We start from the raw sequence: 17,359 nt of genomic DNA on the forward strand, positions 1-17,359 counted from the left end.
TTGGGGTTGGGAGATCGGGTGTATCTGAAATATAAAAGTCCAGCTAACAACATTTAATATTAACCCTTTCCTGACATCAAGCACACACGTACAGTGAATGTTGGGTCTTTAAACATGGCATAGCTGCTAGGTGCCTGCTATTTTACACAGCAGACATTAGGTGGCAGAGTACGTGATCGGGGATAACGCCGATCACAGACTTTTAATTCCTCAGATGCCATAGTCCAGGCATGCTCAACCTGTGGCCCTCCAGCTGTTGTAAAACTACAACTTCCACGATGTCCTTCTGTAGGATGATAGCTGTAGGCTGTCAGGGAATGATGGGAGTTGTAGTTTTTCAACAGCTGGAGGGCCACCGGTTGAGCATGCCTGCCATAGTCAATTACAACTGGGTCATCCGAGCAGTCTTTTTCCGAGATCGCAAGAGCCGTTCGGTTGCTGTGGCAGTCTCAGGACTTCTGAAGGCTCCGAGGTCTGTTATAGCTAAGAACCTATCAAGATCTGCGTGAAGCAGTCTATGGGAGAACCCGATTGCATGTTAAGGTCCCCCAGGGGGATGAAAAATGTAATAAAAAGTAAATAAACACTTTTCAAAAATATGAAATAAATAAAAAGATATAAAAACTCACCCCCCCCTTCTCGATCTTAGGCCTCATGCACACGACCGTATTTTGTATCAGTGTCTGATCCGAATTTTTTGCTGGATAGCACTCGGACCTGTTAATTTCTATGGGTCTGCAAAAAAAAAAAAAACGGACTGCACATGGCACCAATGTCTTGTCTGCATCCATGTGTCCATTTCGCAAAAAGATACATAGAATATGTCCTGTTCTTGGCTGCAAAATGCAGACCATGGACCCATTGAAGTCAATAGGTCCCGAAAAAACGGGTGCAACACAGAAATCACAAGAAAGTCAACCGTGTTTTGTGGACCGCAAAATGGATACAATCATGTGCGTGAGGCCTGACAAATAAAAATAAATAAACAATAAAAATAGGTAAAGATTATTTGCACCATGTCCCAAAATGCCTGAACTATTGAAATATAAAAGTATTTATCCTGTGCCGTAAATGGCATAATGAAAAAAATCTAAATGGCCGATTCCCCATTTTCAGGTCGTTTCACCTGCCAAAATAATGAATTCAAAGTTATCAAAAAGTCATACACATCCCAAAATTGGTATCTATGAAAAACATGAATGAGCCCTGACACAGCTCTGTAGATGTCAATATAAAAAAAAAAACTTATGGTGGTCAGACTACATCTATTCTATCACAAAGAAAAAAAATAAAAATTTGAAAAATGTTTTTAAGTAATAAAACTTTATAAATGTGGTAGTGCTGTAATTGCAATGACTTAGAGAATGAAGAGGACAGGTCAGTTAGAGACGGCTTAGAGAATACCGTAAAAACAAAAAATTCCAAACAGCTGGAATGTTAGGTTTTTTAGTTTTTATTAGTTTTTTTTTACGATTCCACCCCAATGCTATTAGAATGGACAATTTTTCCCCACAAAAAAGGAAGCATCGTATTCAGCCTCTGGATGCAATCAATAATGATTCCATTCTCTGACAGCATGCAGATATCTTGAAAATGGCGAGGAATGGGAACACAGCGTATTAGAAAGTTGCATAATACATCTCTGCACCGGTGTCAGCCCTTAATATATAAAACTAAATGTTTTAATTCACTGATAGCAAGCAGAGATCTTGCAATCAGTAAAATGACACTATAATAGAGGAGAGTAATGTAAACTGTAGGAGAAACTTGCATAATAAATGGTTGTATCGGTGTCCGTAGATAATAATTAGTTTTTGGAGGCAGGGTGATTTTTATAGGGAGTGCAGAGGTAGCAGTCACACCCAGACCCTGTCGCCCGAGGGCCCAGTGAGCCCTCTGACATAAGATGACACTAGAATGTCCTCATTCATTGACAGGCAGCAGAGAATTTAAGGGATTAGAACACAAAGTCTATTAGAAAGCTGCGACACGTAGAATGATGAATCCTTGAGTTCCCGGCGCCCTGGACTCCAGGACTCACATGCACAGACGAGGAGACTCCCGGAGAGGAGGTTACAGAATGGCTCACTGGGTAAGAGCGCTCAGAAGAACATAAATACAGGATCAGGACGGAATATACAAGCTGTCTGACAGAACACACCAGACCCGCAGTATTAGGTAATGGCAGCTCCAAGGTTTACTTTTCTGCTGTCATTTCCTTTATATATTTATTTTCTTAAGATGCGAGTTACCAACCGGGGCCTGCGCTGTAATAAATCATATTATTAACAGGGAATGACTGACACTGTATGGAAATAAATCATATCATAAGACCAGGGGGGCCACTGCCTATAAGAGGTAGACAGCTGCTATGGGTCCTGCCACTAAACTGCTTCTTCTTCTCGCCGTGACACAATTATAATGACTACCTGCAGTCACCACTGGGGGGAGCTCACTGCATACAGCATGTGTACAACTATTTACCATCTACTCCCCCTAGTGGTGGCTGAAGGTGGAATTGTGAACCTAAACAGCATGAATACGTGAGGTTTACTACGAGGCCAATTAGGATTTCTATCTACTAAAAACTAATTATAAAAAAAACACAATTTCCTTAAAGTATAGGTTCATCTTTAAAAAGTCTATGTCAATTAACCTTGTGTCATGGTATGTTCAAGATCTCTGCTTGCTAGTAGTGAATCTAAAGCATCAGTGATTGTCTAATGGGGTGGTAAATGTTCACATCTTATGAAGACATGTCTTAAAATGTCTGTGATATTGAATTTCTTGATCTATCTTCTACCCTCTAAATGCCCTGTTTCACTTCACATAAAGGAAATCATTGTAACTGCCTGCAATCACCACTAGGGGAGCTCTAGAGTTTCCTATTCAAGGTATAAACAGTATGCGCTGAGTGTCTGAGTCTCCCCCTAGTGGTGATTGCAGGAAGTCAAAAACGTATCCTTTCCTTTATGTCTTTAGATATTTGGAGCTCGATACTAAATAAAAAAACAAACAAAAAAAAAGGACTACTATCAGAATATGTTAAGCAATTCATCACCATGGAATTCTGGGTATGTTTCATTACATTATATGGTAACTTTGTGCTAAAAATTAAATCAAATAGTGGGCAGCACGGCGTCTTGCAGCGCTGGGGTCCTAGGTTCGAATCCGAGCAAGGACAACATCTGCATGGAGTTTGTAGGTTCTCCCCGTGTTTGCGTGGGTTTACTTCCACACTCCAAAGAAAGACTGATAGGGAACTTAGATTGTGAGCCCCGATTGGGGACAGTGTGACGATCATGTCTGCAAAAGTGCTGCAGAATATGTCAGCGCTATATAAGTGCATAAAATAAAAAATTAAAAAATACACAGAAAAATAAAAGCACAGTTGCATTCACTTTGATTTGCCTTTTGTATTCTGGCAGAGAAGACTTGTTTGAGTCATTCAGAGCTCTTCTTCTATAAATGGCCTCAGAGCATGACAGGCCACCGCTGCTAACCAAAAATCCATATACTATTGATGTATCCTAAAAGCATGCCCTGGCTTCAGTCTTTTACTTGAAAAAAAAAAAATCTTTTTATAACCAGTTAAAAAATCCAACATGTCAATACCAGCAGGACTCTGGTAATCATTAAAAGTAAAAAGTAGCAATTTATTAAAGCAAAAATAGGTACAACATGCAGAACTTACTAGCTTTATCTTACACCCTGTAGACTGTAAGCCCTCGCGGGCAGGGCCCTCTCCCCTTCTGTACCAGTCTGTAACTCGTCTTCTTCATGCTTAGTGCAATTGTCTGTATCATGTATGTGCACCGCTTATCATATGTACAGCGCCAGGGAATAATGGTGCTTCAATAATAAACAATAATAATTTAAAATGCTTCCAATACTCCTTTTAATCTGAGTTTGCTTATTTTCACTCGCTGGCAAGTAAAACGGTTGTATGAGCAGAAGATAATGGTGGAGAAGGAGCAGTGACAACAATGGACATTACAAGTTTCTAAGATATTCAGCCACTGGTGTAATAATCTTCACTAAATATCTTAAAAAAAGTTAAAGAGATTCTGTCACCTGGATTTTGCCTAAAGAGCTGCGGACATGATCGCCGCTAGTACGTCCGCAATATACATTCCCCATAGCTGTGAGTGCTTTTATTTAGGCAAAAAAAACGATTCTATATATATATATATGTAAATAAGGCAAGTGAGGAGCCCAAGGGGTTGTTACTAACGTTTCTGGAGCCCGGCACCGCCCCACATACTCAGAATCTCCCGCTTGCTCCCCGAGGTCACCAAGTTAGAGAGCCGTAATCTCGCGCATGTGCGAGTATGCGGCATGTCAGTGCCGGCATAGTGTTCCTTCCCTGTTCTGGCTTCAGCCTCAGGGAACGAACTGTGCATGCGCTAGCTGCGAGATTACGGCGCTCTAACTTTATGATGTCCGGGAGCAAGGAGCAGATTCGGAGGATGCGGGTGGTGCCGGGCTCCAGAAAGGTTAGTAACAGCCCCTTGGGCTCCTCACTTGCCTTATTTACATATATATAAATTAAAAAAAATTGCCTAAATAAAAGCACTCACAGCTATGGGGAAGGTATATTGTGGACGTGCTAGCGGCGATCTAGCAGCACATATCCGCAGCTCTATAGGCAAAATCCAGGTGACAGAATGACTTTAAACATATGTAAAGTTTTCTCTATGTAGACAAATGTAAATACTATAATACTGCTCCTATGTAGAAGACATTACTACTATAATACTGCCTCCTATGTACAAGAATATAACTACTATAATACTGCTCCTATGTACAAGAATATAACTACTATAATACTGCCTCCTATGTACAAGAATATAACTACTATAATACTGCCTCCTATGTACAAGAATATAACTACTATAATACTGCTCCTATGTACAAGAATATAACTACTATAATACTGCCTCCTATGTACAAGAATATAACTACTATAATACTGCTCCTATGTACAAGAATATAACTACTATAATACTGCTCCTATGTACAAGAATATAACTACTATAATACTGCTCCTATGTACAAGAATATAACTACTATAATACTGCCTCCTATGTACAAGAATATAACTACTATTATACTGCTCCTATGTACAAGAATATAACTACTATAATACTGCTCCTATGTACAAGAATATAACTACTATAATACTGCCTCCTATGTACAAGAATATAACTACTATAATACTGCTCCTATGTACAAGAATATAACTACTATAATACTGCCTCCTATGTACAAGAATATAACTACTATAATACTGCTCCTATGTACAAGAATATAACTACTATAATACTGCTCCTATGTACAAGAATATAACTACTATAATACTGCCTCCTATGTACAAGAATATAACTACTATAATACTGCTCCTATGTACAAGAATATAACTACTATAATACTGCTCCTATGTACAAGAATATAACTACTATAATACTGCCTCCTATGTACAAGAATATAACTACTATAATACTGCTCCTATGTACAAGAATATAACTACTATAATACTGCCTCCTATGTACAAGAATATAACTACTATAATACTGCTCCTATGTACAAGAATATAACTACTATAATACTGCTCCTATGTACAAGAATATAACTACTATAATACTGCCTCCTATGTACAAGAATATAACTACTATAATACTGCTCCTATGTACAAGAATATAACTACTATAATACTGCCTCATATGTACAAGAATATAACTACTATAATACTGCTCCTATGTACAAGAATATAACTACTATAATACTGCTCCTATGTACAAGAATATAACTACTATAATACTGCCTCCTATGTACAAGAATATAACTACTATAATACTGCTCCTATGTACAAGAATATAACTACTATAATACTGCCTCCTATGTACAAGAATATAACTACTATAATACTGCTCCTATGTACAAGAATATAACTACTATAATACTGCCTCCTATGTACAAGAATATAACTACTATAATACTGCTCCTATGTACAAAAATATAACTACTATAATACTGCTCCTATGTATAAGAATATAACTACTATAATACTGCTCCTATGTACAAGAATATAACTACTATAATACTGCCTCCTATGTACAAGAATATAACTACTATAATACTGCTCCTATGTACAAGAATATAACTACTATAATACTGCCTCCTATGTACAAGAATATAACTACTATAATACTGCTCCTATGTACAAGAATATAACTACTATAATACTGCTCCTATGTACAAGAATATAACTACTATAATACTGCCTCCTATGTACAAGAATATAACTACTATAATACTGCTCCTATGTACAAGAATATAACTACTATAATACTGCCTCCTATGTACAGGAATATAACTACTATAATACTGCCTCCTATGTACAGGAATATAACTACTATAATACTGCTCCTATGTACAAAAATATAACTACTATAATACTGCTCCTATGTACAAGAATATAACTACTATACTACTGCTCCTATGTACAAGAATATAACTACTATAATACTGCTCCTATGTACAATAATATAACTACTATAATACTGCTCCTATGTACAAGAATATAACTACTATACTACTGCTCCTGTGTACAAGAATATAACTACTATAATACTGCTTCCTATGTACAAGAATATAACTACTATACTACTGCTCCTATGTACAAGAATATAACTACTATACTACTGCTCCTATGTACAAGAATATAACTACTATAACACTGCTCCTATGTACAAGAATATAACTACTATAACACTGCTCCTATGTACAAGAATATAACTACTATACTACTGCTCCTGTGTACAAGAATATAACTACTATAATACTGCTTCCTATGTACAAGAATATAACTACTATAATACTGCTCCTATGTACAAGAATATAACTACTATACTACTGCTCCTATGTACAAGAATATAACTACTATAATACTGCTCCTATGTACAAGAATATAACTACTATAATACTGCTCCTATGTACAAGAATATAAATACTATACTACTGCTCCTGTGTACAAGAATATAACTACTATAATACTGCTCCTATGTACAAGAATATAACTACTATACTACTGCTCCTATGTACAAGAATATAACTACTATAATACTGCTCCTATGTACAAGAATATAACTACTATACTACTGCTCCTGTGTACAAGAATATAACTACTATACTACTGCTCCTGTGTACAAGAATATAACTACTATAATACTGCTCCTATGTACAAGAATATAACTACTATAATACTGCCTCCTATGTACAAGAATATAACTACTATAATACTGCTCCTATGTACAAGAATATAACTACTATAATACTGCTCCTATGTACAAGAATATAACTACTATACTACTGCTCCTATGTACAAGAATATAACTACTATAAGACTGCTCCTATGTACAAGAATATAACTACTATAACACTGCTCCTATGTACAAGAATATAACTACTATAATACTGCCTCATATGTACAAGAATATAACTACTATAATACTGCTCCTATGTACAAGAATATAACTACTATAATACTGCTCCTATGTACAAGAATATAACTACTATAATACTGCCTCATATGTACAAGAATATAACTACTATAATACTGCCTCATATGTACAAGAATATAACTACTATAATACGGCTCCTATGTACAAGAATATAACTACTATACTACTGCTCCTATGTACAAGAATATAACTACTATAATACTGCTCCTATGTACAAGAATATAACTACTATAATACTGCTCCTATGTACAAGAATATAAATACTATACTACTGCTCCTGTGTACAAGAATATAACTACTATAATACTGCTCCTATGTACAAGAATATAACTACTATACTACTGCTCCTATGTACAAGAATATAACTACTATAATACTGCTCCTATGTACAAGAATATAACTACTATACTACTGCTCCTGTGTACAAGAATATAACTACTATACTACTGCTCCTGTGTACAAGAATATAACTACTATAATACTGCTCCTGTGTACAAGAATATAACTACTATAATACTGCCTCCTATGTACAAGAATATAACTACTATAATACTGCTCCTATGTACAAGAATATAACTACTATAATACTGCTCCTATGTACAAGAATATAACTACTATACTACTGCTCCTATGTACAAGAATATAACTACTATAAGACTGCTCTTATGTACAAGAATATAACTACTATAATACTGCTCCTATGTACAAGAATATAACTACTATAACACTGCTCCTATGTACAAGAATATAACTACTATAATACTGCCTCATATGTACAAGAATATAACTACTATAATACTGCTCCTATGTACAAGAATATAACTACTATAATACTGCTCCTATGTACAAGAATATAACTACTATAATACTGCCTCATATGTACAAGAATATAACTACTATAATACTGCCTCATATGTACAAGAATATAACTACTATAATACTGCTCCTATGTACAAGAATATAACTACTATACTACTGCTCCTATGTACAAGAATATAACTACTATAATACTGCTCCTATGTACAAGACTATAACTACTATAATACTGCTCCTATGTACAAGAATATAAATACTATACTACTGCTCCTATGTACAAGAATATAACTACTATAATACTGCTCCTATGTACAAGAATATAACTACTATACTACTGCTCCTGTGTACAAGAATATAACTACTATAATACTGCTCCTATGTACAAGAATATAACTACTATACTACTGCTCCTGTGTACAAGAATATAACTACTATACTACTGCTCCTGTGTACAAGAATATAACTACTATAATACTGCTCCTATGTACAAGAATATAACTACTATAATACTGCCTCCTATGTACAAGAATATAACTACTATAATACTGCTCCTATGTACAAGAATATAACTACTATAATACTGCTCCTATGTACAAGAATATAACTACTATACTACTGCTCCTATGTACAAGAATATAACTACTATAAGACTGCTCCTATGTACAAGAATATAACTACTATAATACTGCCTCATATGTACAAGAATATAACTACTATAATACTGCTCCTATGTACAAGAATATAACTACTATAATACTGCTCCTATGTACAAGAATATAACTACTATAATACTGCCTCATATGTACAAGAATATAACTACTATAATACTGCCTCCTATGTAAAGGAATATAAATTATCCTATTATTAATGTCACTTTTCTGTCTTTGAGAACAGAATGCCTTCTTCTACGTGTCCCTGTTTTTATTGATGTGTGTAAGTTTCTGTTTATGACTGTATCCAGCTCCACTGAGATTTCCAGTATAGACCAGTAATATGTACTGGGATTGCCTCCTGTCCATTTCTTACCTGTGACGTTGCGGGCTCCAGACAGGACTTCACAATACCTCTCCAGGAGATCGGTGAGGGACAGGTTCTCCGAGCTCCTGCACTGGACGACTGTCTGAAGGGAACAGAAACTTAATTAGGCTCACGTGAAGGACAAATGATGTCAATTAGAACTTTTCACAATAGTTTTTCAATTTTGGAAACATTTACGCCTCTGACATGAACGAGTTTTCCGCCTGGGTGCAAAGTGTTCACCGAATCCTGACCCATTCACTTCAATGACACTTCATTGGGTCCCTTCAGACCCCAGAGCCGGTCTGAATGCTACCTCTGCGCCCCTATAGCAACACCCTCTGCAGGGAAATGTCTCTGTATACTTTTATTATAAAGGTGGGAGACCATAGAGAGCTCTCCATTGCCTTTATCATGTTTTTTATACAGTATGAAGAGCAGCTCTGCAGTACAATGTTCTGCTCTAACAAATCACCTCCATCGCAGACTTAAAGGGGTGCTCCTCTGTAAAAAATGAAAATTAATCATATAGGACATGACAACCTTTTTCTAACAAAGCTAGAACCAGCCCTGGACCTCACAAGGATCCAGAGATCTCCCCAGAGATTCATTGCTCTGCTAGATTTATATCAAGCTGACAGCTCAAGGGGAGGGTCTTTTCTTCTGCAGCAAAAGGGCGTGCCCTTACTGCTGCATCCCTCTCCCTATTGCACCTCATGGGGCGTGTCCTTTCTGCCGCATCCCTCTCCTTATTGCACCTCATGGGGTGTGTCCTTTCTGCTGCATCCCTCTCCCTATTGCACCTCAGGAGGTGTTTCCTTTCTGCGGCAGGACGCTCAGTATTGCAGATCAGGGTAGCGTGTCCTTTCTGCTGTAGCTCTCTCCTTGTAACTGTCACTTCTTATATGTGTAGATATGGCAGAGATATTACCACATTTATATAGTTTTAACACTGAAAAAAAAGTAAAAACTTTGAAAAAAAAACCTATTTATTTCATTTCATTGCCATATTCTGACCCCCATTTTTTTTATAGTTATAAGGGCTCATTTTTTGTGGCTGATCTGTAGTTTTTATTGTTACCATTTTGCAGTGTATATGACTTTTCAATCACATTTTATTCAATGTTTTGTGTAGGCGAGGCGATGAAAAAACAAAGTATCGGTCATTTTAAATTTTCCTTTACTGCATTTAACATATAGGATAAATATATTTATATTTTAATAGTACGGGTGTTTTGGGACGAGTCTAAAATGCCTAAAATGTTTATTTTTTATTGTTTATTTTAATTATGGGGAAAGGGGGAGTTTAATTTTTAAATCTTTAGAACTTTAAAAACATATTTTTTTCCTTTTTTTTTTTTTTTTTTAGCTACGTGAGTATAATAAGCAATTATTAGATCGCTTTTCCCATACTTGGCAATAAATTACCATTGCGATTTATTGCAGATCTTCCGGAGACCTACCACCCGCAGGGCTCCTTAAAAACTGCAATAGCATGGGTTTCTTAATAGAGACCCAGGCCATCGCAAGCAATGAACGTCTCCCCCGATCGCTGCGCAGGGGAGCCGCTCAGGCCCTGGGAGTGCAGTGCTCCCCGGGGAAAGCTGCCTCAGATGAAATAGTCACAACGGACCACACCATTTGGGAGGTTAAATACCTGCGATCGGTGTTATCGCCTATCGCAGACAGTAGCCCTGGGTGTCTGCTCTGTAAAACTGTAGAAACCTGGCAACTGCTTACGAGTGGGCGCCGCCTTTAAAGACCTAACTTCCGCTGCATATTTACAGTGGTGGTCAGGAAGGGGTTAAATAACCAACTTAGCTCTGCTACATCTACATTTTCTCATCATGTTCTTTAGACTTTAGCTCTCTTTTAGCGCTCTTTCTAGGCACCGGGCGGGCACCGGGTCTGGTAAATGTATTCCCTGCACCCTGTATGCCACACCAGTTCCCCCCCGATAGCTCACCTGAACCCACACTAATCCTTCTCGCCACTATTCCACGGTTACAATAAGGGGAACAGTAGCAGCAGAGAAGAACATGACAAGAATCCTCCTTTCTTATATTTAACCCTTACAGTTATTTTGGTTGTGCAGAGCAGAAATCGGAGCATGGAGCCCCCCCCTCACCCTCACCACTACTACCACCCCCACTACTACTACCACCCGTCTATTCTCATGTCAGACATGCTTGCTGCGGAGAGCCTGCGGCATGTGTTTTCAGTAGCAGCTCTGGGAAGATTTAATAACACTTGTCAACGGGACCCCCTGGGATTGTGCCAGTCCATTTATATCACAGGATCAGAGGGGCTGATAGTGAAGCCGACTCCATGACACAGACAGAGCGCACGTATCGCCATCCAGGGATGATATACATTCATTTTAAGGAGCATATCGTGACGGAATAAGGCGCCGCGGCGGCAGCTGATTCTCAGGTTACCGGGCTTATATCACGCACAAACCTGTAGACTTGCTGGTAAAATTGTTTGGGAGTCAATACACCTTAAAAGAAAATATTCAGATGTAGCAGAGCCGAGTCTGCTATCGGCAGCTGCATTAAAAAGAAAATGTTTTGTGGAAAACCACTCATAATCCTGAAATCATCTAATGATACATTTGGCTCTGCTATATCTGTTTTTGGCGATGTTTGATCCGAAGTTTAGGAAAAATTTGCTGCAAAGCCGAATTTCCTTGCTCTTCGGGGTAACAAATAAATTTTTTCTAAAATGTTGGCTGAAAATAAAAAAAATTATACTCACTTCATCCACTTGATCACGGAGAGGCCGTCCGCTCCCGTCTTGAGTGAAGAAAACGCGCCAAAGGACCTTGGCATGAAGACGTCACCACGTGATCACGCTGGCCGCGTGCAGAGATTTTCACGCGCGGTCAGGTGATCAAGCGGGGACGTCATCACTCTAGCCACAGGTTCTTCAGTGGGTTTTCTTCAATCAAGATGGGAGCGGACAGCATCTCCGCGAGCAAGTGGATGAGGTGAGTATAATTTGTTTGTTTTTTAACCCCCGGTTAACCCTATGAGCGGCTGAATGTGAGTCTCAGATGCATCGATCAGTGTTGAATGCAGCATCTGAGGGGTTAAATGACGAGGGGGCAGCACGATAACCCTTCCCCTTCATTGCGCCTGCTGCATATAATGAAAAGCGATTTGTTAAAAAGTTATTTGTAACAAATAGAATTTCTTGGCGAAGCTGGCGAATCGATTTTTTGAAAACTTGGCTCATCTCTAGTAACTACCAAATGTGGTCCATGGGAGAAGAACTGGTGACAGGGCCATGGGCACTCAAAGGCTCTTAGATGAGAATGTTGGAGGTGAAGGCCAACCTGTCTGGTGAGAGCCCATAGAAGAGCTTCTGCTGAGCAAAATGCTGACAACCTTCCTGCTGGAGATGATAGAAAGGTGTCAGGACACAGGGGACGTTGCAGCTTGTTGTGTATGGAGCCGGGTATCTGCAGACGGAACCTTGTCCACTGATGGACCTAAGGAGGCATCTGAGCCTCAGAACCTGAGCATGGAGCAATGGCAGAAGGTGGCCTGGTCTGATGAATCACGTTACATCATGTGAATGGTCGGGAGCACCGGGTGCACTATGAGAAGAAGGTGGCCTGGTCTAATGAATCACATTACATCATGTGAATGGTCGGGAGCTCTGGGTGCACTATGAGAAGAAGGTGGCCTGGTCTGATGAATCACGTTACATCATATGAATGGTCGGGTGCACTATGAGAAGAAGGTGGCCTGGTCTGATGAATCACGTTACATCATATGAATGGCCGGGAGCTCTGATGCACTATGAGAAGAAGGTTGCCTGGTCTGATGAATCACGTTACATCATGTGAATGGTCGGGAGCTCTGGGTGCACTATGAGAAGAAGGTTGCCTGGTCTGATGAATCACGTTACATCATATGAATGGCCGGGAGCTCTGATGCACTATGAGAAGAAGGTGGCCTGGTCTAATGAATCACGTTACATCATGTGAATGGTCGGGAGCACCGGGTGCACTATGAGAAGAAGGTGGCCTGGTCTGATGAATCACGTTACATCATGTGATTGGTCGGGAGCACTGGTGCACTATGAGAAGAAGGTGGCCTGGTCTGATGAATCACGTTACATCATGTGAATGGTTGGGAGCCTGTGCATCACCTGGTGAAGAGATGGCACCAGCTAAGGGAAGAAGACAAGCTGGTGGAGGCAGTGCGATGATCTGGGCAATGGAAACCTTGGCAGGATTATGTCCCGGCCATACTGCAGGACCTGTCCAGGAATGAGGAACGTTACCAAGACATCAAGGTGATGACTCGTCTCCAAATTCCCAGAGAAACTTACAGGATCTGCTGCCAGATACATGACAGGACTCCTCAGAGGTCTTGTGGAGTCCATGCCTAGACGAGTCAGAGCTGTTTTGGCAGGAACAACTGAAATCTGTACAATATTGGGATGATCTTTATATCACTTATACAGTATATTATCCATGCATATAAATTATCTGATTCAATAAAATTAAAACAAATAGAAATAAAATAAATGCATTGAAATATATACCGGTATAAGGAATTTTAAATTAATTGTTGTTTTTTTTTGGAATACAGGTACAGTACATTTTTACAAAAAATTGAAGAAGGCAAATAAAGTCAAAATAAAAAAGCTAGAACAAAAAAGACATAAAATATTCAAAATATGCATGAAAAATATGGGAAAAAAACTAATAGATATAAAAGAATTAAATAAACCCATAAATCTAAAAAAAGTAGAATATAGAAAATAAATAAACAGATTTAAAAAATCACCCGTAGCATGCATCTAATTTATGGACTTTGAGCCTCGATGGCTGTATGATGTATGTCACGTACGGAGATTTGTGTTTTGTTGAAATGTTGAGCCCCCCGCCACCGCACTGATATATTTATATATATTCCGCAGCATTACCCTGAAAATACAGAAAGGTGTTAATAGAGTAATCTAATCCCCCGGCGCCTGTGACAGATGCATCGCTAGTTGACATTTGCATGGTACTGACAACCTATAGATATCTGAATTTAAGAGGCATATTCTTGATATTCCATATATAACCCTCTTTGAAGCTCCTTTATGGTAAGATCTCCGCATACTTCAGATTTGCTGTAATGACAGGTGCTCCCGGGCTCTCTGCCGCAGTATACCGCCGCATCATACCTCTGCAAACACTTGGGATTAAGTGGGTTTTACAGGATTAGAAAACATGGCTTATTTCTTCCAGGAACAGCGCCACACTTGTACGCAGGTTGGATGTGGTACTGCAACTTAGCAACATTCACTTCTAAGGAGCTAAGCTGCAAAACTAAACCCAGCCCGTGGCACTGTCTTGGGAAAAAATCTGCCATGTTTTTGAGGCCCACGTTTATTGGCCAGTAATGCTATATTTCCTGGAAATGTCCACATCCTCCCGCAGAAACAACTGCTGCTGCATTTGACCATAGAAGGCAGAGACAAAAAATGGAGCTCTTTAACCCTTTGGTGCTCCACGACGTACAGTTACATCATAGTACGCTGCTAGGAGTAAGGAGTGGGTTCATGCACTAAGCCTGCTCCATAAACGGAGGAGGTCGGCTGTGTAATACAACCAGCACCCGACCTCAGTGACTGGGATCGGTGGTGATGGTGATCCAGATCCAGTCATTAAATCCCTCAGATGCCGTGGCTTTCCCCATGAGCGCTGCACACCCAGAGCTTGAACAGCTTCCCCGTTCCAAGATTCGGGAAGCCGTTCCTTTTCTGGGGTAGCCTTGAGCATCAGGAAGGCTCGTGGCTACCAGAACAATACATCCCTATGGAACTCTGGAACAGAGAGACGCTCCCATAGACTGCAGTGGTAAATCATTACAGACTATGGGAGAAGTGATAAGAAGATTGTACATTCAAGTCTCCTAGGGGATTTTAAAAAAATGAAGAAAAAAAAAAAGGGTAACATTTTTTTACAAATATATTAAAAAATTTAAAATATATACACATTAAAATCACACCCTTTTCCTAGTTTACATATAAAAATTTATAAGCAATAAAAAAAAATAAACATAATAGGTAATGCCACGTACCAAAATGCCCAAAGTATTAAAATATAAAAAAAAAAATCCTGTGCAATCAACAGTGTAACAGAAAAAAAAAAAATGAAAACGGCGATTAGCCATTTTTTTTATCATCTTATTCCGACCAACTAATATTAGAGACCAGCTAATATACGTGATTACTATTCTAGGCTAGACAGCACTCCTCTTGATTTCTGGGGGAAAAAAATATATATATATATACACTCACCTAAAGAATTATTAGGAACACCATACTAATACGGTGTTGGACCCCCTTTTGCCTTCAGAACTGCCTTAATTCTACGTGGCATTGATTCCACAAGGTGCTGATAGCATTCTTTAGAAATGTTGGCCCATATTGATAGGATAGCATCTTGCAGTTGATGGAGATTTGAGGGATGCACATCCAGGGCACGAAGCTCCCGTTCCACCACATCCCAAAGATGCTCTATTGGGTTGAGATCTGGTGACTGTGGGGGCCATTTTAGTCCAGTGAACTCATTGTCATGTTCAAGAAACCAATTTGAAATGATTGGAGCTTTGTGACATGGTGCATTATCCTGCTGGAAGTAGCCATCAGAGGATGGATACATGTTCTCATTCTGTTTACCCCAAATTCGGACATTTGAATGTCTCAACAGAAATCGAGACTCATCAGACCAGGCAACATTTTTCCAGTCTTCAACAGTCCAATTTTGGTGAGCTCGTGCAAATTGTAGCCTCTTTTTCCTATTTGCAGTGGAGATGAGTGGTACCCGGTGGGGTCTTCTGCTGTTGTAGCCCATCCGCCTCAAGGTTGTGCGCGTTGTGGCTTCACAACTGCTTTGCTGCATACCTCGGTTGTAACGAGTGGTTATTTCAGTCAACGTTGCTCTTCTATCAGCTTAAATCAGTCGGCCCATTCTCCTCTGACCTCTAGCATCCACAAGGCATTTTTGCCCACAGGACGGCCGCATACTGGATGTTTTTCCCTTTTCACACCATTCTTTGTAAACCCTAGAAATGGTTGTGCGTGAAAATCCCAGTAACTGAGCAGATTGTGAAATACTCAGACCGGCCCGTCTGGCACCAACAACCATGCCACGCTCAAAACTGCTTAAATCACCTTTCTTTCCCATTCTGACATTCATTTTGGAGTTCAGGAGATTGTCTTGACCAGGAGCACCCCCCTAAATGCATTGAAGCAACTGCCATGTGATTGGTTGACTAGATAATTGCATTAATTCTTTAGGTGCGTGTATATATATATATATATATATATATATATATATAATATATATATATATATATATATATATACACAGTACAGACCAAAAGTTTGGACACACCTTCTCATTCAAAGAGTTTTCTTTATTTTCATGACTATGAAGGCATCAAAACTATGAATTAACACATGTGGAATTATATACATAACAAACAAGTGTGAAACAACTGAAAATATGTCATATTCTGGGTTCTTCAAAGTAGCCACCTTTTGCTTTGATTACTGCTTTGCACACTCTTGGCATTCTCTTGATGAGCTTCAAGAGGTAGTCCCCTGAAATGATCTTCCAACAGTCTTGGAGGAGTTCCCAGAGATGCTTAGCACTTGTTGGCCCTTTTGCCTTCACTCTGCGGTCCAACTCACCCCAAACCATCTCGATTGGGTTCAGGTCCGGTGACTGTGGAGGCCAGGTCATCTGGTGCAGCACCCCATCACTCTCCTTCATGGTCAAGTAGCCCTTACTTTCAACGTTTTCCCAATTTTTCGGCTGACTGACCGACCTTCATTTCTTAAAGTAATGATGGCCACTTGTTTTTCTTTACTTAGCTGCTTTTTTCTTGCCATAATACAAATTCTAACAGTCTATTCAGTAGGACTATCAGCTGTGTATCCACCTGACTTCTCCTCAACGCAACTGATGGTCCCAACCCCATTTATAAGGC

The 17,359-nt window shown here is 39.0% G+C and overlaps 1 protein-coding gene across 1 annotated transcript in view; it reads right to left on the minus strand.

The window, feature by feature from the left end:
- CRHR2 (corticotropin releasing hormone receptor 2) overlaps positions 1-17,359 on the minus strand; it is a 325,375-nt gene that overhangs the window by 247,612 nt on the left and 60,404 nt on the right. The window contains exon 2 of the mRNA XM_040431314.1: positions 9,366-9,459. Within this exon, the coding sequence (XP_040287248.1) occupies positions 9,366-9,459 (94 nt within the window). The remainder of the gene's footprint in view (positions 1-9,365; positions 9,460-17,359) is intronic.

The sequence above is a fragment of the Bufo bufo genome, chromosome 5 (genome assembly GCF_905171765.1).
Source record: "Bufo bufo chromosome 5, aBufBuf1.1, whole genome shotgun sequence".
In the NCBI taxonomy this organism is placed as follows: Eukaryota; Metazoa; Chordata; class Amphibia; order Anura; family Bufonidae; genus Bufo; species Bufo bufo.